The sequence below is a fragment of the Solenopsis invicta genome, chromosome 6, assembly GCF_016802725.1.
Source record: "Solenopsis invicta isolate M01_SB chromosome 6, UNIL_Sinv_3.0, whole genome shotgun sequence".
In the NCBI taxonomy this organism is placed as follows: Eukaryota; Metazoa; Arthropoda; class Insecta; order Hymenoptera; family Formicidae; genus Solenopsis; species Solenopsis invicta.
The window spans coordinates 21,769,791-21,792,506 of NC_052669.1; the positions used below are offsets into that span (position 1 = coordinate 21,769,791).

Consider the following 22,716-nt stretch of genomic DNA (forward strand, 5'->3'; position numbering starts at 1 on the left):
AATTAAATATTGATTTGAAATATTAGCATTTTTTTCTGTGTTAAAATAAAGTTTACAAATTTATTAATTGTGCTGCAGATTGTACAGCTTATAAACGTTAAAATATAAATAAAAGTTTGAAAATTATTTAAAAATAGGAAAACAATTTTAATCTTTACAGATAAATGTTTTGAAAGGGAAAAATTAATTTTTGTTATTTTTAAAATCAATTTTTAAAGTTTTTTATTATACATTTTGATAATTGTTATGTGTTAAAGAAGTTAAATTGAAACGAGGTATAGATATATAAACTTAAAAAATTAAAACAATAATAAATTCCTCAATTTTTGAAATGAAGGTTTTAGACAAACTAAAAATATAATTTAATTTTTGTTTTAGAGAATTATTAATTGTAATAACGTTATTCAATAACGAATCATTTGGTATTATTATATTTTGAGATTGATGTCTTATGGCACAAAAAATAGAATACAATGTTGTTCTAAATGATTGGATTAAATACATATTTTTACATTTTATTTCCAACATATGGGACTGCATTAAAAATGCTGACGATATTTGCTCACGTTAACTAAGGACCCATGTTAATTTACACTCTTAGCAGAAGCCTCTTAGCTGTGTAAGATTATATAAACTACATATATTCCCGGTTTAAAAGGTTAAATTTACGCATTTTGTTAAAATTACATGTCTTAACATATTTGCATCTTACAAGCTGGTAGAGTTGTGAAATAACGCTGACATCGTTGTTGTTGCTTTCTTTTAATAACAATTACCTTTTTTTAGCCTTTACGTTTATCATTAGTTTCTTATTATTTTTATAACTATTTAAGTTTTAATATTAATTTTTAAATAATATAATTTTAATTTTTAAGTATCTAATGTCTTACTTTAGCATTATAAAAAAAATAAGGAAATAGTAATAAACTGTTATTTTCTAAGTAACGCGTAACTTTTTAATGTTACGTTTTCAACTCTGAAAGCTTATTTCTAATTTTGAATAATAATAATAATAACAATAAGAGATGTATGCAATAATTAATTTTGTAGTAATAGAACTTTGACGAATTAAAATTAATGGATAGCAAAAATAATAATAAATAATATATTTATTTAATAATAAAGGTATTTCTAAAATCTAGCCACATCCATAAAGAATGAATGCTAAATAAGGGAGTATTTAAGGGGGCAACAATGTGTCCAATGAAACCTTCGAATAAATCTTATTCGCGAACGTCTTAAATATCTCCGAAACAGTATTCTCAAGAGCTGGCTTCATTTCGGCTACCACAGCTTTCCAGTTGTTGTTCAAAAAGAGATTCATGGAGTCAGATAGAGTTTTGTCACCGTTGAATAAATTGTCCAGATGGATGTTGGCATTTCCAACATCGAAATCTACGTAGAAGTCGGTAACGCGAATATGAGTTTCATTAGTTTTTTGAGACTGATAACGTTCGTTTTGGATGATAGCTGTGACGTCGATATCCGTAAAATTGCCTTTCGCCAATCCGTTTCCATTTAAAGGCAGCATTAGGATGTTTCCTTTCATATTATATTGCGCGTTCATCTCAAGACGTGGAATATAGAGTTTTAATTTAACGCGATTATTATCCATATCGATTCTGAAAAAGATGAATATAAATAAGTTGCATGCAATTATCAACGATTTACGAAAAATATTTTAGCTTAAGACGAGGAAACATATTGTTAAGCAGATTTTTGAAGTACAGATGAATTTTAACTTGTCATTGAATCTGAACCATCGTTCGGCTTACGTACTTGACTCTCTTTAAGATGAAACTCGTTCCACCTTGAACCTCGATGTCGGTATACGTCGATCTGATGGAAACTGGACCGGCTGACTGGCTAATTTCAATCTGTGGCACGCGAAGTGGTTCACAAGAAGGTATTTGCAATGCTGGAATGCCCGTCTTCAGATAAGGCCTTAACAAGTCGATGCTTTGCTTTATACATCCGTTTAGATTCGAATCATTGCGATGGCATATCTTTAGATACGGTGCTGAAATAGGATGTTTTGCGATGTGAAATTTTTTCTTGCATATGATTGAAATAATAATTCATGTAAAATTCATTAAAATAATTATTCACAACTCAACAATTAAGTGATATTAATATAAATCGTTAGAAGGAATAGAACAATAAAAATTTGTGCGTTATCTTCTTCTGCAATAAAAAATGTTGCATATCGAATTTCAAAGTTATTATCTAATTTTATAAAACGTTATTATAAAATAAATTTTATCTGCCATTAATCATGTGTAAAGTATCATATGAAAGATGTGACATTTTTATGAAAGTAAGTTTTAGTATTTACATATTATTTTTTATACTATTTATTCAATTACAGTAAACTGATGTAAATAGTATTAAACTCTATTACAATTAAAAAAACGCATTCAGCTAAGACATTTTTCATATATAATTTAATTATATAAAAATGTAATATATATGTATAATTATACACAAATCTCTCATTATATTCATATATAAGTAGATTTGTTCATATATGATATATATAAATATACAATATATAAATATGTCTTTATTTTACTAGGATATTAATACAAGAAATAAAAAAAGGAAAGTGGTGGTGGAATATCATTTTATTTTATAATATAATTTAATGAATATTAACGCGACACAATTTTTATCAATAAGTGATATTAAAACAAAATTCTATTAACATTTTATTTAAAAAAAATTTTTTTAATAAGTTTTTTAGATTAAAAAATAACGTTTTTCTATAATGGAAATTAAAAATGTCCTATAATATAGATTTTAACGAAATTTTAACGGTTGCTTTTAGAATTCAACGCGAATTGTACGAAATATCATAGTAGTTCCCCACCCCACATGTACTTCAGGACTATCGTTTTTCCTCTGTTAATTGAATAAACGTTTATCAATTTGAAAATAACTTTTTAATTCCTTTTAGTTTTTTCTATAAAAAATAAAAGCAAAATTTTTAAAATAATTTTTTATTTTGTGAGAAATGTAAAAAAATTATTAAAAGTTTTCAGTTACAGTTATATTTTGTTCTTCAGAAATTGTCTGAAAATCAATGAGATCGACACTTACACAGTTAATCTGCAATAGTTGGATAAATAAAAGTAAATAAGTATTTATATATTTATATGCTTTTAATATAAACAGCCTATAAAAGTTTATAAAATAATTGATATTACTTACGTATATCACGAGCTCCCACTGCAACAAATCCAATTTTTATAAACAAAAATCCAAATATGTATACGCTGGATTGCATTGTGCTTGCGGTGAATTCCGTGCGTAGACTTGTCAGTACATCGAAGTGTTACTGATTATAAGCATGAATTTTATTTCAATCATTACAATGCGCTGATTAAGCGATATTGTAGACACGTTGTCCCTCTTTATAAACCTCATGACAAATCGATGTCGACACGAAACGATTATGCTTATGCGACATGATTTATGCTTTTCCTCGTGACACAGTTAAATTTGCGTAGATAAATATGTTGTACAATCAGTTTAATTTTCAATCGTTTCTTCGATAGGACAATATTTGTTAAATTATATGACAAAATCTTATATGAACATTTATAATCTGTAATTATATATTTATTAATCTTTTACACAATATTGGTAATTGTTGCGTAATTAACATTTCGAAATAGTATTTTGATAAAACTTTAACGATATGACAAATCATCTTAACAATTAGTGATATATTTAAAAATTAAAGTTGGAAGAAAGTTCTTTAATAATTGAAAAAAATATTATAACGGTATTATGTATAAAATATTTAGAAATATAATTAAACGGTATACGTGATGTTTACAAAGATGAATAATTATTTCTAAATTTTATTGTAGAAATATTACAAAATAAAATATTGTACATTACAAAATATTATACATTTTAAATAACGGATTAAACAATTTTTCAAATAATTAAAAAATTTTTACAACTTTATGTTAGATTTGTTTACTTTTTGAAATATTATTTAGAAGTTTCAATATGACAAAACTGTTGCGTTATGACGTATCATCTTAGCGCAATTATTATTGTGAAACTTTTGCCAATTTATTATTGTGTAAAATTTGCACAATGTACCTATCGAGGTTAACGACTCTGAATCGATCCTTTATAAAGAACATATTTAGTAAAAAAAAAAAAATTTGAATTTTTATTTATAATAATTATCTGCTGTGTCCGTCGGAGATAGATCTGAGGACCTTGCTCTCCATTACATCATCGCGTAATGAAGGAATTTAAGGAAATGTTGTGCACACATCGAAGAAAATTTATTAGTGCCTGACTAAGAGACACTTAACTAGCATCATATAAGACTGGTCCATGGCCCAGATCCTCTATGCCCTTCAACGATCAACTATAAAAACCCCCTGCAAGTGCATCGTCGGCTTGCAGACCTCTACATTTGTGCGCGATCGCCGATTCTTTTCGAACATTAGTTTCCACAAGAAATCATCAGCGATTATTTCCAAGATGTTGTTTAGAATCGCGCACCAGAAACTAATGAGAAGTAGCAACGTATGCTAAATCGCATGCTGATGTGCACGATTATCTTGTGCTTTCTACTGATATTTGTCGTTATTAGTATCATACTGGTGTTAATTTATAAACCGATTTACGTTTGGAAGATCTACCTACCTTATTGAAGAACCTAAGACTCTCCGTTTCTCTTCGAAATTTTCACATCATTGTCAACAATCGCAATTTTTTGTAATTCAAAAGCCTGATAAATTATTGAGTACAAGAAAAAAAATGAATGGATCAACGCAGCAAAGTGTACTTCATATGCTTCTGGTGCTCTCCGTGATAACTTTGACGAGATGCGCGTTGCTAGAGATGTCCCAGATTCTCTGGAATAAGACGGTGGCCGGAGGCATGACGAAAATTGGCAGGTTGGACCCGTTGAGAGTGCCATTGATCAAGGTTGATCAGTCCGAAGGCGACGCTAATTACAGAGTGATTCTGAGGAATTTGGAGATCGTCGGTCTTAATGGATCGGTCTTGGAGAGCATCCACATCGCTCGTGGAGAACTGAAGTCCAATCTGAGTGAACTCCAAGCTGGATACGTGAGCTACAGCGACCTTAGAGATGTGGATGCTATCAAATATAGGTTTCACACTGTGATGAGGGAGCCTAGTACGCCCAGGCAGAGTTTCGAAGCCATCGTTTCGCCTATCAATCGAGCTGTTGACGTAAGACCCTCTTCGCGATATCAGGATGCTCGCTTCGATCGGTTACAGCAGGATCAACACCGCTCTAAAACGTTCGAGCAAAGTCGGCAGTATGAACAACAGATACCTTACCAACCTGACGTTACTTCTAATGTTTTTTATAGAGGCAATCTGAGAACAACAAGCAATTTTCATGCAAATCCTGCTGGGAACAACGACAATGTTAAGCGACCGGCTTACATTCAGCCTATTTATACACAGAGAACGAAAAGTTCCCAAGGATATCATGGAAGTTCGCAGAAAAATGAAGACACGATCGATTGTGACAATACAAAGCCCTCCCAATTCAACGGAAATCAAGGCAATCGACAGTATGATCGACAAAGCGTCAATGCCGGATATTATGGAGAACGAGTCGGAGATACTGAGGTTTAAAAATTATTTTATAATAGTACTTATAATTTGTTTAATTAAATTGGGTTAATTTTTAATATAAATTTATAAATAGTAAGATATTATTTATAGCAATACTGTTATAGAAGAAGGTCGTCAATACTAACATATCACTTTGATTTTAGATTGTCTTTTTTAAGCAAAACTAAATGAAATTTTGGAAACATAAATAAAACTAGAAAGTATCTTTTATTGGATAATATTTTAAGCATAATTCATTTATTGTTTCAAAAATTGTTTAATTTTTTGTTTTTTTTTTAATTCTCGTGTATTATTGTTTTTGTAGAATTTATTTGCAAATTTTATGAAGTAACATTACAAATTTAGTTAAATTTTTAAGATACTAATAAAATTCTAGTAAATATTTCTAAAAAAGTAATTTTAATTTACCTAGTTGTTTAAAAGTTATTTTATTTAAAACAACAATAAAATAGGGTCATTTTTGCTGCATAAACTATTATATAAATAAAATTCTTCATTGTTTTCTTTTTTATAGATAGTTTCAGAAACAAAGTTTGGACATTTATGACCAAAAGTTTTTGTCGTTCAATAAGAAAGAGATAAATATAAGAAGCTTGCAGCTTTTAAATTTTAAGAATTTTTAACTGACTTTGCAGGGCTAAAACGTTCTTAAATGCAATTTGTAAAAGAAAACCGTGCTTTATTTTTGCCTTTGAAAAATTAGTTAATAGATTTTATATTAGAAAAATTATTGATATGTAAATTATAAATGTTTACTTCTTTAATTGACTAATCAGACAATTTTCTGACGATAGTAATAAAGTATGTTTCTTTTTTTTCCAAGGAATAAGGAGATTTAAGAGACATATACATTGACTACTTTCTTTTATAATATTTTTATATAACTGATACGTTTATGTATTTAAAAATACAGTATAATGAATATGCAATAACTTTCAAACCACAAAATTTACTGAAACAGATTTCCGCATCGGAAACAGTTGAGACTAGATTGAAAAATCAAGGTGGTGTAACACCTACGTTGTATAATGGAGAACAGTCTCGGCGATCGAACGTCGCATCTTCCGGCAATGTTAAATCGTCCAGAAACGGAATGATAGAACGTTCGGGTTTCATCGATATTGTATACGCGGGCAATAAAACTAACAGCAGCGTAAAACACTTTGGCAATCTAGGTACTGATCTCAGAGAAAATCGACGAGTATACGGTATCGACGACGTCATGAAGGTGCTTAAAATTTTTTTTTAATTTACAATTGTTTAATTGTAGTAAATATCATACGAAATTGTATCACCATTTTTAAGTTTTTGCGTAATTTACGTTTTGATTGTAAATTTATTATTACAGAATATTCGGGAGAACACAAAATTTTTCATCTACAATTTTACGGAAGGTGAAGCCCTAAAAAAGAGAAATGACATAGTTAAAGCTGCGATAGAAGCCAAAAGATTGAAAGATCTAATCAGATATGCAAAGAACTATCAGGAGCAGCAAGGATATTTCGAAGAAGGCATGCAGCTGATCTATCATTATGGCGGAATAGATGTAAAAAATGACAGCATCTCTCAACAAAATCTCAATGATACTAGGAGAACAAAACGAGCGCATCCTGAAGAGACATTTGATGTAAGATTATTTAATTGCCCTGATTTAGCAAAATATTTGGACCACATAATAGTGTTCCGTAATTAATAACTCTGTCTGAAAAATATTATTACTTTTTTTGCAATATTTAAGATTTTTTTTATGAAAAATTGAAATTATTTTCTGTAAAATGCATTTTTTAAAGTTGAATATTTTAGCCATGTTAGATGAAGAATTTAAACAGAAGTTTCCTAAGATAATAAATTTTTGGTGACAATTTCCAATAAAGTCATATGTTTATATTACATATGTATTGTATATATATATATATATATTTATAATTTGTAGGTGCTATCGATACTTACACAGTATAATATATTGTAATAGATTTTGCTAAAAGTATATACATGTAAATTATATAATTATTACATATATATAAATAATTGAATAATGTATATGTGTATATACAATAGCCATATTTCAAAAGCTCTAAAAGCTCTACTTGTTTACACTAATTTTCAAAGTTCAAGGAAAAATTTGGTTATTTCTAAAAATTTCGAAAATTACTCTGGTTATTTTTATAGATACTTTGTATCAACTTGTCTTTGAAAAATACGAAAATAACCCGAGTGGTTTTCGAAAACCTAAATTTTTCCTTCAATTTGGACAATTATCTTTGAAACTAGTTTAGAACATATAGTCATATGTGATGTTTTGGTCTCGAATTAGCGTGAGAAATCACGTAAAATCTTATAGAATACTTAACAACCCTGTATATCTCTGTAAACATTCTAGGACGATGTGATGCATGTGATTTTGAGAATACGCGTTCCGTTGCTTCAAGTAAAGTCTCAGTATACGCTTATGGGAAAAGTGGGGAAAGAGATGTTACGTGGCAACGGTCTGCTTACCGGAAACTTTAGTAAGATAATACTTGCATTCTGTGAAATATCGCTGAGATATCCTGAAAATGATGAAAAGTTATGTACACATTTCCATTTTTTCAACAGCCGATGTAGTGGGCGACTTTACGCTGGAACTAAAGAAGATCAATGAAGAATTAATCGTTCGTACTGCTAAAGCGAAACTATTCGCAAAGGATAAGAAAGTCAATTTTCAAGATATAAATGAAGAGGGACCGATGCAAGCTATTCTCAAGCATGGTAAGTATGATTTAAACATACATGCAATTTGCGACAATATGAAGAAATCTTGTAACTTTTATTGCAAATTTTGATATCTATTTTTCTCGGAAATATAAATAAAGTAGGGTAAATGATTCAATCATTGACAGTATTCAAATGAACACTGGAAACGCAATCTAAAATGTCTTCTTTCTTTAATTACTTGATTAAAGTTTTACTTTTATTAAAAATATATTAAGCACAATTAAATATTATACAAATGTTACATAATAACATAATTTATGTATTAGAAAAGGGTTTTAAGATCGAATTTTCAGTATTTGGGTCATTATCAGTAATTGGGCTATTTACTCTAAATCGCTAAATACTTCTTTTGGAGAAGAGAAATAAGCATAAGTAACAATTAGATGTTAATTGTCAAAATAAGTTGAGTGATAGCTAAAAATCTGGTCTTACCAATTACATGTCACGTTGGTTTTTGTCGCGCGACGAGGCTCTTCCGTAATTACTTGGCAGAATGAAAAGCCGAATTCTTTCTTGGAAAGTAGCGTAGGCCGATCCGCGATATGGCGATACCGCTTGTCCCGCGCGCCGTTGTCACTGCACAGAAATACATTTCTTTACATTCAGTACTTTTATTTAATTAGCCTATATTTATTTCACAGAAATAATATAATTTTAAATAAAACATTGCGTTGAATACAAATTTTTTGTTTTTTTTTCTTCATTAAATCACATTGTTTGGCAGAAAAAATATAATTAATTAAAACAATATTTTTCGATAAAATAACAATTACTTTAATTACATTTAACAATCTTTCCGCGATCGCTCCATGAGATTTCCACTTATGTAGCCAACTACCGCTAAGTGTCTAGCAGGACTGTTTATAGTAATTCATAAGTAATGTTTAGTGTAGGGATATAAAATTTCACGGTGCAAGTTTTGACCACCCATGGCTTAATCCCGCCTTCGGTTCATCTTCCGCAACAGTGTGTACTATTTAAAATAAAGTAATTATACCCTATATGGCCTTCTTAAAATTTTTTGTCAGTTTGCTGAATCTATCATTAAAAACTGATGGCTAGATTCAAAGTATGAAACATTTCTAAATATTAATTTGAAATTTGGGATAATTTTAAATATTTATGTGGGTGCAGTAAAGATTTTTCGAAAGGTACGTTTTCGAAAGATAGGATACATATGTACTCAATATGACCTAATTATATTATATGTTTTCTTCTTTTTCACAAAAAGTGAAAAATGGATAATAGAGTGTTACATTTGTAAGTTTATTAACACATTGATATATTTACTGACATATTAACATGTAAGAGTACGCAAAGAATTATTTTCATCAACAATCTATTAAGTAAACATTTGACTTTTCTTAACTTTTTCCCCCTAAGACCATGGTTTATAAAACACAATTTGGTAGATAGATTAAAATTTACGATCTGAAATAAGTAAAAGAACCCCGAAAGAAATGAATAATTAAGTGTGTTCTCATTATTAAGCTAGGCCGTATTGGTTCAAACTTATAAAGAATTATTTTCTCTGCTTATAAGCAGGACGTTATGACGAAAATATAAATTAACTATAGCGTTGTTAAGTATAAATACAGAACTACAACAATGTAAACTGTGGAGATTAATGCCATCATATAATAGTTATAGAAAGCAGTCTCACGACATATTAAATCATGAGAAACATAATCAAGAAAATTTTACTTTTATTTTTATTGTCAACAACAAAATACACAAACTGAGCAGTAAAATGTTGTAAACAAGTCACGTTGACAGACTGTACGGCATGCTAGAGTTCTTTGTTAATCATGTAACTACTTAAAAACAGCAAGTAGGCGCCATATTGGGCAGTAGACCATATAGGGTACAATTACCTTACATTAAATTTTAAAAGGAAATTAAAAGGATTTAAAAGGAAATTATTTTAAGTATAACATGATCATATAAATTACATATAAGTGAGAGTATTTTACTGAAATAATACTATAATTTTATTATTAAAATAATATACTTATTTAACACAAAGAAATTGAAATTTAAGGAAAGTATTACTTTCAATGAAATTGATTAAAAAGACAATTTAACTATTTAAAAAATAGATTTACTTTAAGATAAATATAAATGTATATTACAAGGAAAGTCAAACAACTGCATTATTTAATTTAAATTTATTTTATTTTGGTTAGACTATTGTAATGCATAAATTTATTTGGATTTAAAAAAAAGGGGTTAAACCCAAAAAACGTTTCTCTCTGTGTGCCTTAAGCAGTACGCATATAAAAAAAAGGAAGATGACGGGAAGGTTCCCGACACGTGTGTGTTTCAAATTTTTAAATGTTCCGTTTGGTTTCGCTTCATTAACACATGAGGAAACCAGAATTGTATGTACATATACAAACCGTCGCGATAATCAATGCTGCGTATTGTCGGACCCGATCGCGTGTAGGTAAGCCGATATTCGAGTAAAAGTTCTCGCTTTCTTGCGAACGCAACCGAACGAGATCGTAACGAAACGATCCCGCGCGACATTAACTCGGTTAATTTCTCATTCTGTTGACTTTCCTCCTCCTTCTCTTTCTCTTCCAGGTTTAATGGCTGCGGAGGCAGTCGCTGCGATGCTCGCCGACGACTTCGCGACCAAGGGACTCAGTGAGAGGACGGCCGACGCATTGATCTACAGGATGTATAAGGATTTACCAGTCAATTAATCAGTCTGTCTGATTGCTCGAGGCAATCGAGGACTTTACTTCATTTTCCTGCTTGCCGATCATGTTTTATTTTATATACAGATTTATTTCTTCACTTTATTTTCTTAGTAGTACAAGTATTTGAAGGTACGACTTTTTTTTTATCTTACGACATTTATTAATTTCTTAAATCTATTTGTATATCTGAATAAGATAACTTTGGTATTTTTATGCCGCAGGAGAATTTACAAGCAAACGTTAAAAAAAAAATAAAATAAAATAAAAGGAGTAAATGTAACTTGCTCACAAACACTATTGCATTTATGTTATGTTAGCATTGTATTGTGTATTCAGTTTTCTGCTGTTAACAAAACCATTGTGAGTTGAATCAATTTGCGAATACTGTGAGTAACGTAACGTAGCAGATGTGTTACAATCTACGTAAAATGATTATTCTCTTTATAAGGAGTGTAAAAGGCTTAGTGATTATTTCGTGATACATAAGGGTAAAGGAATGATAAAGGATGAAGTATACTAAAATATAAGAGTTTAGCTTTCGTATTCTTTGTTCAGCTTGACTTGTCCTACTTGTGAGTGGTTATATATATCCCTTTCTTTTATATACAGCAAAAATGTTGAAGTTTCTAAAAGTTTCTAAAATATAAGAAAGTAAATATTTTGTTTCTTTAATTTTTTTAATCGTAGACAGTATAAAGTTTTTAATGGTATAATTCATTTATTTTAAATATAGTAAATAATATTTTATAAATTAAGTTTTTGATAGGTGCGGCATGTATATCCGAGTTACCTTATATTTGTAAATTACTACTGATACGTCTACTTGCGCTTATTAGAACATACGCATTTACTATTCATGATTTATACGTTTGCTTTTATATATTTATTTATTTATACTTATTTAATTATTTATTGTATATAAAAGGTACATTAATTTAGAAAAATTTGTATTTTATATTAATTTTATTGAATTAATTGTCGATTTAACATTTTAATAAAACAAAAGTTCGAAAGCAAAGACTAAAATCACTTTTCTTCATATTGCTATCGTATTATATTATTTACAAAAAAAAATCAGAATTTTTTACATAGATGCATTTATAAAATGTTCAAGTAGCGGTATTATTTTTGTTTATCAGCTATGAAGAAAATCGTTTTGTATCTCGAAATCACATGTGAGTTATTTTTTTTAATTTTTATATTGTACATTTTGCATTGTACAAATTTTCTGTTTATGAAAAGATGTACATATAATCGTATATTCATTACAGTCACGCTAATGGAAGATTATTAAAAAGTAATAGATCGTCAGTCTACTTCCTCTTATGCAATAAATCTTGAGTGATTCTAATCATTCGACATTTATGTTTTCCTCTCTTTCTTACACGTCCATTTTATTTTCCTATTTATTCATTTATTATGTTATGATTGTAAGACTGATAAAAATAAGACGGAGATTAGTCTTAATATGTATTTACATCAGTCGCGAGGAATTATTAGGAAGCCTGGCTAGTCTCAGCAATTACACATCAATTACTAAGAATAGAAGAAAAATTACTAAGAAGAAAAAAATGCAAATGAGGTTAACGACAAATGCGGAAAAGAGATTCACAGCGATAATCGCGTGATTAAAATATTGCTTATTTACATTTTTATATGGATATAAGGATTTAATCATTTTACAGACGAAAAATTATAAATCAATCCGATTAGGAATATAAAGAATTTCTAGACGACGAATAGGAAAGACTCGAGTGAAATTTTATGTTCAACAATTAAGTAACTTCTAAAGAAAAAGACGTGCCCATAGATCGTAGCCCTGGCCTATGACCTGAAAGTCCTTATTGACATTTCCAGCATCGGTATCGTAATGTCTCCAGTATGTAACTTTGTACCTATCTTTCGCGTTCTGTAATTCTAATCTTACATATGTAACGATTACCACATACATATTACCGCATCTTATTATGCGTCTATATTACGTAACTAAGATTGGATGTGCTAGTTATGCTTTCGTGTCTAACAATGCGAACACGAATATAATTTTCCTATATTTTAATCATAATTTTGAACCAAACTGAAAATATCAGGTAATTGTATTTATATGTTAGGCAATAACAGGATTGCAATTGCACAATTTATTGAACAGGATAAATTAACTTCTAGTAAATGAATTACAAATAAATTGAACTCATTGAAATAACACGTCAATTAAACGAAATAATGTAATATTTATTTTAACGTAATGATATTGCATAATTACATAATTAGATGTTAAAAAAAGGGAATAAGTTAATATTTAAAAAACAAATAATAATAATTGAACATATATATTTATTTACAAGGGAAAGTAGAAGTATTTATAGAGTTTTTGATGCCAATCTTTTTGATGATTTTTGAGACCAAAAAAGTATACGTATCGCGACGTTTATCAACATGTTGCTTTATTTTCAAGTTATGAATTTTTGAAGATCCGAACAATTGGACAATGCTGATAAACGCTGCGACACGTATATTTTTTTGGCCTCAAGAATCACCAAAAAAGTTAACATCGAAAAACTTGAACATTTTTGAGATTAATTTGTTGGTTTGAGAATTATTTACCCTTGAATTTTTCTTATTACATCTTTGAATATGCAATCTTACAATACTGTACAAAATTATTACAAAAATATTAAAGGAACATCGAATATCACTTTGATAGTATATCACTTTGGGTTGGATTTCTTAAATAAAGAATGAAAATTAAACTTTGAAAACATAAATATAAGACAGAAAGTGTCTTCTATTGGATGATATAGGAGTTTTTTTAATATTCGAATTTTTCAACAATTATGAGAGTTAGAGAAACACAAATAAGCCTCAGAAACATAGGCAGTACTGCTATATTTTTCTTTTTCTTCAATATGAGCCATCTGTACAAAACACATTAATGTACACGAGGATTCTTAGAAGCCTTTCACTTTGATGTAAAACATTTTTTAATAATTTATGCAAATAACTAACGCGCGCATTGTTTCGCAAGTCACAATATGTAGCACGATAACATATAAAGGTTAGCGAACTCAATAGATAAATCTCTTAATGCTGACTTTTATTCAATTCTATGTAATTATCTTACAGTCTAATATCTTATCGATAGGTGTGTCAGTTTAAATTGTTTTGCTCCGATTTTGTACTTACTCATACTTATAAGAAAAACGAGAAGGAGAAAAATATAAATAAAACACTTTAAGAATACTACAAATATATAAAATGTTCTAACATTACAAATAACGTACTACTGTTTTGTAATATTGCAACAATGCAATCTAAAGAAGCCACACAGCACAGATTTCTTAGGAATGTCCATGGCACGTCTATATGTCCTAAGGACGTTCTTTAGATAAAGTGTGCTGCAATGTGTAAGAAGAAAATCGTAGAAATTTTATTTTTGCTTTTGAATTTGTTTTTAACAGATTTTATATAAAAGAAAGCCATGAATTTATGAATTATAAGTTTTACTTTTTTAATTATTCAAGTCATGTTTTCCATGAATAATATGCAAATAAAGTGTAATGCTTATTTTCCGAGAAATAAAAGAGTGTCGTTTTAGAAGACTTATATTATTGATAACTTTTCTCTATTGATTTTTAAATATTTAATGAAGAGATGCACGATATCTATTTTCCAATAAGCACATTGTGCAAATATGACAATAACATAAATAGACAAAGATTTTGCAATAATTTGTAAAATAATAATGAAGCAGTTTTTGTCGAAATAAAATTTTAAATAATATTTGTTAAAAATTAAAACAATTTCAAATTCGAAGTATAAATATTTTATAATGATTTCAAAAACCATTTAATCTTTTATCTAAAATTTTGTTTTACTGAATATTTTATGTTGTAATGTTTCTACATTACACAATTTAAGGAAAGAAATACATTTTTGTATTGTATATGGATTAATTAGATTTCTAAATGTTTTATACATAATACGATTAAAATATTTTTTTCCGATTGTTACACCATCTTTTTTGCAAAATTAACTGTGCAAACACACCCTTAAAATAATTTACCATGAAGTTATAGTTTTTTCCAAAATACTATTTTGAAATTAATTGCGCAGTTTTATTATACAATAGTTATTAATGTTTTATAAGAATAATCACTTCTATTATGTCTCTAAATGTACCTACATAATTGACGTAGATTATAACTTTGATGCAAGATTTTATATAATTTAATAAATATTGTCCTGTAGAGATTTATTATTGGCACCGAAGCATCGAGCAAATTGATAGCTGCCAGTTAAGATAAGTGAAACGCATTATGTTGGCTGTAGAGAACAAGAGCTTGACTAAGGAGATAGTTATTCTTGATCTAATTGCTTCAGACTGAAATTATTCTGCGTTACATCGCGAAGTTTCTTTCGGGGGATACCGTTAGCCGTGTATAAACTGAAAAAAGCAAATTACTGCAGCAGCAACAACAGCATTTCGAAAGCCAGCTATCTCGCCTTAGAACCGCGATGTGTAAACCGCTGCGTGACCGCGTCTCTTGCCCTCATCCTTGAACATCGCAAAAAGGACCGCATGCCCATCGTCACGCGGAGATGTCGCGAAATTGCAATGCTCGGCGTACTCCCGTAATTCCGGCGGATGCGTGCAAACCGCGTGTACGGTCACGTGCACGTGCGTGTCAGGTGTGTATACGTGTGTCAAAGCATTGGCTACGGCCCTGATTGAGTTAAGAGGAGGCACTCTACCGTGATAAATTCACCATCGCCTTCGCCGTTGTCGCCCGAGTGGGGTGGCAGCGGAGAAAGTGCACTAACTTTATATATCCGTGCGACGGGGCCATCGTACGCATTTTCGATACCGCTGTCGCTAATTGCGAATACGCGCAATCTCGTGACACAGAAAATATATAGTCACAAAATCGTCACGGCCCTCGCGCGCAGGATCTTAGAGAAGATGATGCTGATCGGACTCGTATTGTTCGCTATGTGGGCCAGAATCGCCGTGTCGGAGCTGCGTAAGTTCTCTTCGTCTCTTTTTATTGAAAAGCACAATGATTACTTTACGTATATAAAATGGGAATAGCGAGGCAAATCGGACTACGGTTTACTTGTAAGTGAAAAAATCCAAACTGAATTAAACCTAAACTCAATTAAGTTATGCTGTATGTATAGTTGCCATTATACAGCCGACATAGCTGGGAGGTTGATGAAATACAAAGAGAACTTAAGCAATGAAAAGAGAAATTAGATAAATCAAGATAAATACCCTTTAAATAAGCAAAAATTAATGCTATTAATTAGAAGAAATTTAAATTATCTAAAAAGTAAAATCATGCCATTATTTGCGATAACAGTGTACGAATCAAAAGTCAATATGTTTCTTTCTCATTTTATTTGACAACTAGTAATTTCTTTGTGAATGATACCATGCAATTCTTCTCTTTCTTTTTTTCTTAGCCGTTTCATCAAAAAAAAATTAAATCGTATTGCAATATAAACATTAAATGGCAATTAACCTAAGTTTGATGTATTATTGATCATTTATTTTCTTTTTTATTTGTATTAATTAGCATATAATAAAGAGATTTTTATGCTGAATTTTTATGCTGAAATAAATTGCAAGTTATTTGATACTTAAGATCAAGAAGAAGATTAGTCTATGTAAAAAAATAAACTGAAAACGTATAAGATTTTTTTTATGTACATTTTTCTGTAAAAATTGTATTCGGAGACTCATCGAATAATACGTGAAATTAAGTAATTTTTTTTTTCATAGACAAACTTTTTGTTCGTATTTAGAAACATTAAAGTTTTCGTGATTTGTTCCGTATCATAGTTATTGTCGTTTACATTTGTCTATCGAGAGATATGCGAAATCAAAATTTAATTTTAATTGAGATTCATGTTAAACCGACGAATTTTCAAAATTAATGTTTATTCTTACACAGAAAAAATTGTTGACTATATTCGATTTGTCTTTGCATGTCAAATTATTTTTTTCTCACAATACTGATTCATTATTCATTAATATCTCGCACATGTAAAGCAAACGTGTTTTAATTCTCATTCTAAGAAATTGGTCATTTAATTTAAGAATTCATAATTTCATAGGTTTTGCGAAGCAAGATTTTACAACTCGTGCACATTACGTAGAAAAGTAAGATTGCAACCTGTCATTATATCGCGTTGCAAGAAAGCGTTTATTCAGAAATCATTGAATAAGCAAGATCTCTCTACAATTATGTCTAATAGTCATAGTTAAAAAAGAAGCTGAAACTCGATATTATACCTGTGTATCTGCAAATCTGAGACTACTAAATTACTGTTTTAACGACACATAAACTTGTTCCGACTGACAGAACAAGGCAACATGTGACGCGAATCTTATCCAAGATCACAAATATCATTTAATCTTTTTTATTTATTTTCATGCAGTGATATTACATGAGTAGTTGAATTAGATAAGTCGTAATGTCTCGGAATGTGAATTGAAGATAAGAAGGTGACGCAATTGTTTCATTTAAAGTTACGCATGAAGCGTTAATGCATTTTGTAAGCAATTAAACGCTTCTTTTTTCGCAATTTTTTGCACACAATGTACCTACATGCGCAGAGTACAATTCAAAAAAAGTACGTCGACTGTTATTGAGAAATCGATAGAAAACCCGGAAGACTAGCACGTGTTATCGAAGGAAAATCGGATGGGCATACTTGCTACGTGAAACGATACTGTCGTTACTCTTACGTATTGCATATGAGAGACAATGTAATCTGCAATTTAATTTTGCACTTTTACTGTTTTGCGGCCTTCCTGTCACCGCTCGAACTCGCGGCGTAAAGCGACACATAATCTTGAACTCCTGTTCTTGGCGAGAGAAACGCAACTTGTTATTTCATATCCTTTTTGTACAGTTTATTACCATTATTTACATTTTTGTTTTTAAATAAGCGTCTCAAGAACACGAACGTTTTCGTCTATTTACAATTTGCGAGCTACGTTGTATTTAATACTGCTCCAATACGCATCTTTTTTGTAATTTTGGAAGGAGAAATAGAATTAGGAAAGTCACCGAAACAAAACGTATCACTTTATTTTTTGATTGTATTTCTCAAACAAGAACTAAAAATAAACTTTGGAAACACAAATACAGACTAAAAAGTTTTCTATTGGAATTTTTTAGTTTATCGTAAAAGAAAAACTAAAATAAAATACAAAATGTAAAATAAAAAAAACAAAAATGAGTGTTTGATAGAATAAGAGTCCCAAAATCGGCATAGTAGGAAGTGAAGCTACATTTTTTAAAATCTCTTCCTTTCACGTAAGTCATCTATATAAAATACAAGTTAATGCATATGAGGATTCCTAGAAGCCTTTCACTTTATATAAAACGTTTCTTTATTGATTTACACAAATATGTTATGTTGTTCCGCAAGTCCCAACGTGTAGCGACAATATGTAGATTACATTAAATTAGTACTTTCATAGATAAATCTTATAGTACTTTGTGTCCTTTACTCTATCCTAAATGGTTTTTACAATCTTATACTTTGTTTTATCAATAAGTTAGTTTATGCTCTGCTTCAATTTTATACTTAAAATAGTATTTTGAGAAGAATAATAAAGAGAAAAATATAAATAAAATAGTATGAGACCCTACGTGAAATGATCCAATATTATGAATAATATACTCACTGTTGTTTGCATTAAGCATTTTGCGAAAAGATCGTGTAAATTTTATTATTGCTTTTTGAAGAATTCATGTTTAGGAGATTTTATAAAGTCATTTATAAATTATGGGTTTTTACATGATCTATAATCTTGTTTTTATAAATATTAATAAATTGCAATGTTTAATTTTCAAAAAAGTAAGACTGTGTCACTTTAAAAGATCTATGTCAGTATTGGCGATTTTTCTCTAACATTTATAAAATGTTAGAGAATATTTTTAATATTTAATCTAACATGATTATTAATCAAGCAGTAATTAACTCTTAAATTAGCAAAGGTACGAATAAGAACAAGGAACAAACAATTTTTATCAGAAAGGATTTTATATCTAATTAAAAAATATACATATTATTTAATAAAAATTAATAAAAATCTGTATTTATTAAAAATATAAAAAAAGATTTTCTTTTTTTAAAACTAAGCAATTTTACATGTAAATGTTATTAAACATTATTATTATCGATTATACAATTATCGATCTTAGTTCGGCAGTTTACAAGAGAGTTACATTAAAAAATTCTTTTTTTTAAATTAATTTTTATCATAAATTGCCATTTTTTTATTTTTTAATTAAAATAAAATAATTATTTTAAAAACGAACTATTAATTAAGCGTTTGTACATCTTTTCTTGATTGTTCACGCGTTTTTTTCGATGCTTCACGTGAACACACACGAATTTATCACATATTATAAGCGTCAATAAAAAAAAGAGTAAAAAGGGAAATACTCATTCGCCCGCCGGCTTCGTAATTTCACTTTCTACCGTGCACTTTCGATTTTAGGCCTGGCCGACCGATTGGCCGGAAAAAAGCCGCTCTCTTAGTCATCGTCGAGTTTTTATCATTAACGCGTTCGCTCAACCGATATCACAACGCAGGGTGCAATGGCTGCGTTTGCTCATTTAAAGGTGCCTAATGACTATCTTTCGCAATACTTTTATGGCATTTTGCAAACAAGGATATTTGTAAAAATCAGTAGCTTGTTTAATCCTGTTATTAAACTGTCAATTCCGTTATTAAATTGTGCGTAGTATAGTTTTGCGTATGTCAAAGATATTCAAACAATTTTAATTTCGTTGTCAACAATATTTGTCTTATGGACAGAAAAGTTGACTATTACAATTCTATCTATCATACATTTTTAATAGATTTAAATACATTCAATGCGTATATAAATTGTGATTTATAAATATATAAATATATATCTACACATGTGTTTAATTCAGAAAATCTCTACGTAATGTATATACATAAATAATTGTAAACTTTTAAATATTTATTTTATATATCAACTTTCAATTTTGCTATTCTTTGATTCTATAGATTGGAATCTGAAATATAAAATTGATACTCTCTAAATTTTTTGGAGTGAAATTTTATCTAAAAGAATGGAATTCCATTCCAAAGAATTTAGAGAGTACATCTTATCAATTTAATTCCAATAAATTATTAATACGGATAAATTAATATTAACACGCAGCCAATATTTTCAGCTCCTGGAGTAACGTCGTGTCCACGAACAAACAACTTGCCGGAATACAATAAGTGTGTCTTAAAGCAGCTGCAAACGCTCACGCCGTACCTCGCTAAGGGAGTACCTTCTTTGAAACTACCTGCTTTAGAACCTTTGTTTTTGCCATCCTTGACTATAGATAGAAATCTAGAATCCTTGAAAATCAAGGCCAACATGAGTCAGATTCGCATTTACGGCGGCACGAATTACGTCGTGCAGGATCTCAAAGCGAATCCCAATGACCTAACGGTTTTCATCAAGGCTCGACTGCCTCATATGTATGTAAGCGGCGATTATGACGTTCAGGGTAGACTATTACTGCTGCCTCTGAGCGGACTTGGTAACTTTAAAGGAAATTTCAGTAAGTTTCCTAAAAAGTTCAATTTGAAATGTGATATACATATAAGTATTTCACATGTACAGAACTTATTGCGTTTTGTAAATATATTTAATTATCTTAAGTGACGTTTAAATATTAAGCCGTGATGTAAAAATTAACTGAATATTATTAGCTATTTAATGTATGCTAATGCATGTTTTTTAAAAAGTGTATTTTTTCATTCAATCATTGTCTTGTCATTCCAGCTGATACTGATGTCCAAGTAAGCGCGCAAGGCAAAGAAATTACTGATAAAAACGGCGTGCAGAGATTAGAGATCACTAAATTAATTACTAAACTTCGCGTCGGGAATGGAAACATTGTACTGAAGGCACCTCCTCAATACACGTTAGCCGGTACAGATTGTCGTGTCTAAACTTTTACAACTCAATAATTGAGTAAGAGATATCTGTATATATTTGCGATATAATATTATTTTCGTGTTTTAGCTGATGCCGCCTCAACATTCTTCAACGCTAATCCCCGCCTAGTCCTGGATATAGCCAGTCCAATAATCGAGGATACAGCCGCGACTGTGAGCAAAGCTCTAGCCGCTAGAGCACTCAGTGTTCTTACTAAGAAAGAACTTCTTCCATAGTTCTTAAACAGCCGTGCTTTATTTTGCTCGATACATCGTTTGATCTTTCAAAAAGGAAGGATAGAAGGGGCGAATATTACCATGAGTATTGTCGATATGATTTAGGTTTTATCTAATTTTTTTATCGCGTAATGTGGTAATTTCAGTCAGTCGGTGTAGTATATAGAGTTGTTGTTTTATGTCCAAAGAAAATATTTTATTAATCATATTGTGCAGTATTGGAGAGATATTCTTACATTTTTGCATGTAAACAAATATTGAAATGTTTCTGCCTTTATTACAGCAGGAAGACACAGTAATTGTAAAACGATAAGCCGACGTTTCCTGTTTACTTCACAAATTGTTATTTACATATTTGCTTGTTATATCTAATTTTGTTAGATGATAGATTAAAACTATTTTGCATACATAAATATTATAGGTATATTGTATACGATCAATAAAAAGATTATTATAATTACGGGAAAGCATTATTGTAACAATTTTTCCAAAGCGCATAAAATCGCATGTACGTTTTACAAAATAAAATTTTATATCGATATTAGGTGAAACATAACTCTCAAGCTTTTACAATCGTCGTTCTCTTTTTTTACTTTCGAAAAGAAAATTACAGTAAAAGTAAGTCCTTTGAGAGAAAAGTTACGATTTTGCAATTAGAGGAAAACATGGTGTTATGGCCTCCAATATATACACAATAGCTTCATTAAAAATTAACATTTGTAATTGAATCTGCACAATTTGTTAATGTATTGTTTAATACATTTTAGACTCAAAAAGAAGGCATAAAATATTGTTTATTTAGAATATCATTTATGAAAATGTGACGATATTGTATAACCGATCGAAGAGAAACAGAGAGGGAAACGTGGTTACCTATACAAAAAATAGATTTAAAAAATTGGTTTTGTTTAAAACAAACACAGTAGTTTATTATAAATTTATTGAAATTATATATATTATATTATACGAATGATATATTTATTGAAAAAATAAAGAGAAAATATTACAGAATACAATGGAAATACATATATGTATATACATATACTCATATAAACTGTACTACTGAATATCTAGAATACATGTAAGTAACCTAATTTTTAGTACTAAAACTATAATCAATTTCTCAAATAATTACTCAGATATGAAAACTTTGATAAAGAAGCCACATTAGTCTATTGTGATATTAGCATGCTTAAGAGATTACTCTTGCAAAATCCCATACCATGTTTAACTTTGCATAACTTGAAATATTACAATCGAATAAAATGTTAAATAATAAAAATCATTTATGCGCACATATATTTGTGTGATAATACACCAAAGTTTAAAAAAAAAAGATGAATGTGTGATTAAAGCCTAAAATATATCTTGAGAAAATTTATGAAATGG

General features: G+C 29.5%; 4 protein-coding genes across 4 annotated transcripts in view; 3 read left to right on the top strand and 1 right to left on the bottom strand.

Annotated features, from left to right (window-relative positions):
• The window catches only part of LOC105203826 (juvenile hormone-binding protein), a 423,181-nt gene that overhangs the window by 320,410 nt on the left and 80,055 nt on the right, over positions 1–22,716 (top strand). The window lies entirely within an intron of this gene.
• On the bottom strand, positions 416–3,504 carry LOC105203818 (protein takeout). Its single transcript, XM_011172731.3, has 3 exons — positions 3,211–3,504; positions 1,780–2,020; positions 416–1,622 (listed from the first exon to the last, which is right to left on the bottom strand). The coding sequence occupies exons 1-3, from the start codon at positions 3,284–3,286 to the stop codon at positions 1,181–1,183; spliced, it is 759 nt and encodes a 252-aa protein (XP_011171033.1). The 5' UTR covers positions 3,287–3,504; the 3' UTR covers positions 416–1,180.
• On the top strand, positions 1,795–11,225 carry LOC105203862. Its single transcript, XM_011172785.3, has 7 exons — positions 1,795–1,906; positions 4,229–5,637; positions 6,605–6,871; positions 6,992–7,270; positions 8,024–8,150; positions 8,239–8,391; positions 10,984–11,225. Exons 2-7 carry the CDS (start codon positions 4,789–4,791, stop codon positions 11,103–11,105), a joined length of 1,797 nt encoding a protein of 598 aa, XP_011171087.3. The 5' UTR covers positions 1,795–1,906; positions 4,229–4,788; the 3' UTR covers positions 11,106–11,225.
• On the top strand, positions 15,837–21,787 carry LOC105203819 (circadian clock-controlled protein daywake). Its single transcript, XM_011172732.3, has 4 exons — positions 15,837–16,123; positions 20,331–20,711; positions 20,936–21,085; positions 21,179–21,787. The coding sequence occupies exons 1-4, from the start codon at positions 16,063–16,065 to the stop codon at positions 21,325–21,327; spliced, it is 741 nt and encodes a 246-aa protein (XP_011171034.1). The 5' UTR covers positions 15,837–16,062; the 3' UTR covers positions 21,328–21,787.

What these genes read in the sequence shown, in the direction of transcription:
- LOC105203818 (XM_011172731.3), bottom strand. Translation starts at nt 3,286, where the DNA reads ATGCAATCCAGCGTATACATATTTGGATTTTTGTTTATAAAAATTGGA. An exon ending in AGTGGGAGCTCGTGATATAC is followed by an intron (nt 2,021 to 3,210) that starts GTAAGTAATATC and finishes ATCCTATTTCAG; the next exon opens with CACCGTATCTAAAGATATGC. An exon ending in TTCATCTTAAAGAGAGTCAA is followed by an intron (nt 1,623 to 1,779) that starts GTACGTAAGCCG and finishes CATCTTTTTCAG; the next exon opens with AATCGATATGGATAATAATC.
- LOC105203862 (XM_011172785.3), top strand. Translation starts at nt 4,789, where the DNA reads ATGAATGGATCAACGCAGCAAAGTGTACTTCATATGCTTCTGGTGCTC. An exon ending in AACGAGTCGGAGATACTGAG is followed by an intron (nt 5,638 to 6,604) that starts GTTTAAAAATTA and finishes TTACTGAAACAG; the next exon opens with ATTTCCGCATCGGAAACAGT. An exon ending in GCAAGCTATTCTCAAGCATG is followed by an intron (nt 8,392 to 10,983) that starts GTAAGTATGATT and finishes TTTCTCTTCCAG; the next exon opens with GTTTAATGGCTGCGGAGGCA.
- LOC105203819 (XM_011172732.3), top strand. Translation starts at nt 16,063, where the DNA reads ATGATGCTGATCGGACTCGTATTGTTCGCTATGTGGGCCAGAATCGCC. An exon ending in TAACTTTAAAGGAAATTTCA is followed by an intron (nt 20,712 to 20,935) that starts GTAAGTTTCCTA and finishes TTGTCATTCCAG; the next exon opens with CTGATACTGATGTCCAAGTA. An exon ending in TCCTCAATACACGTTAGCCG is followed by an intron (nt 21,086 to 21,178) that starts GTACAGATTGTC and finishes TTCGTGTTTTAG; the next exon opens with CTGATGCCGCCTCAACATTC.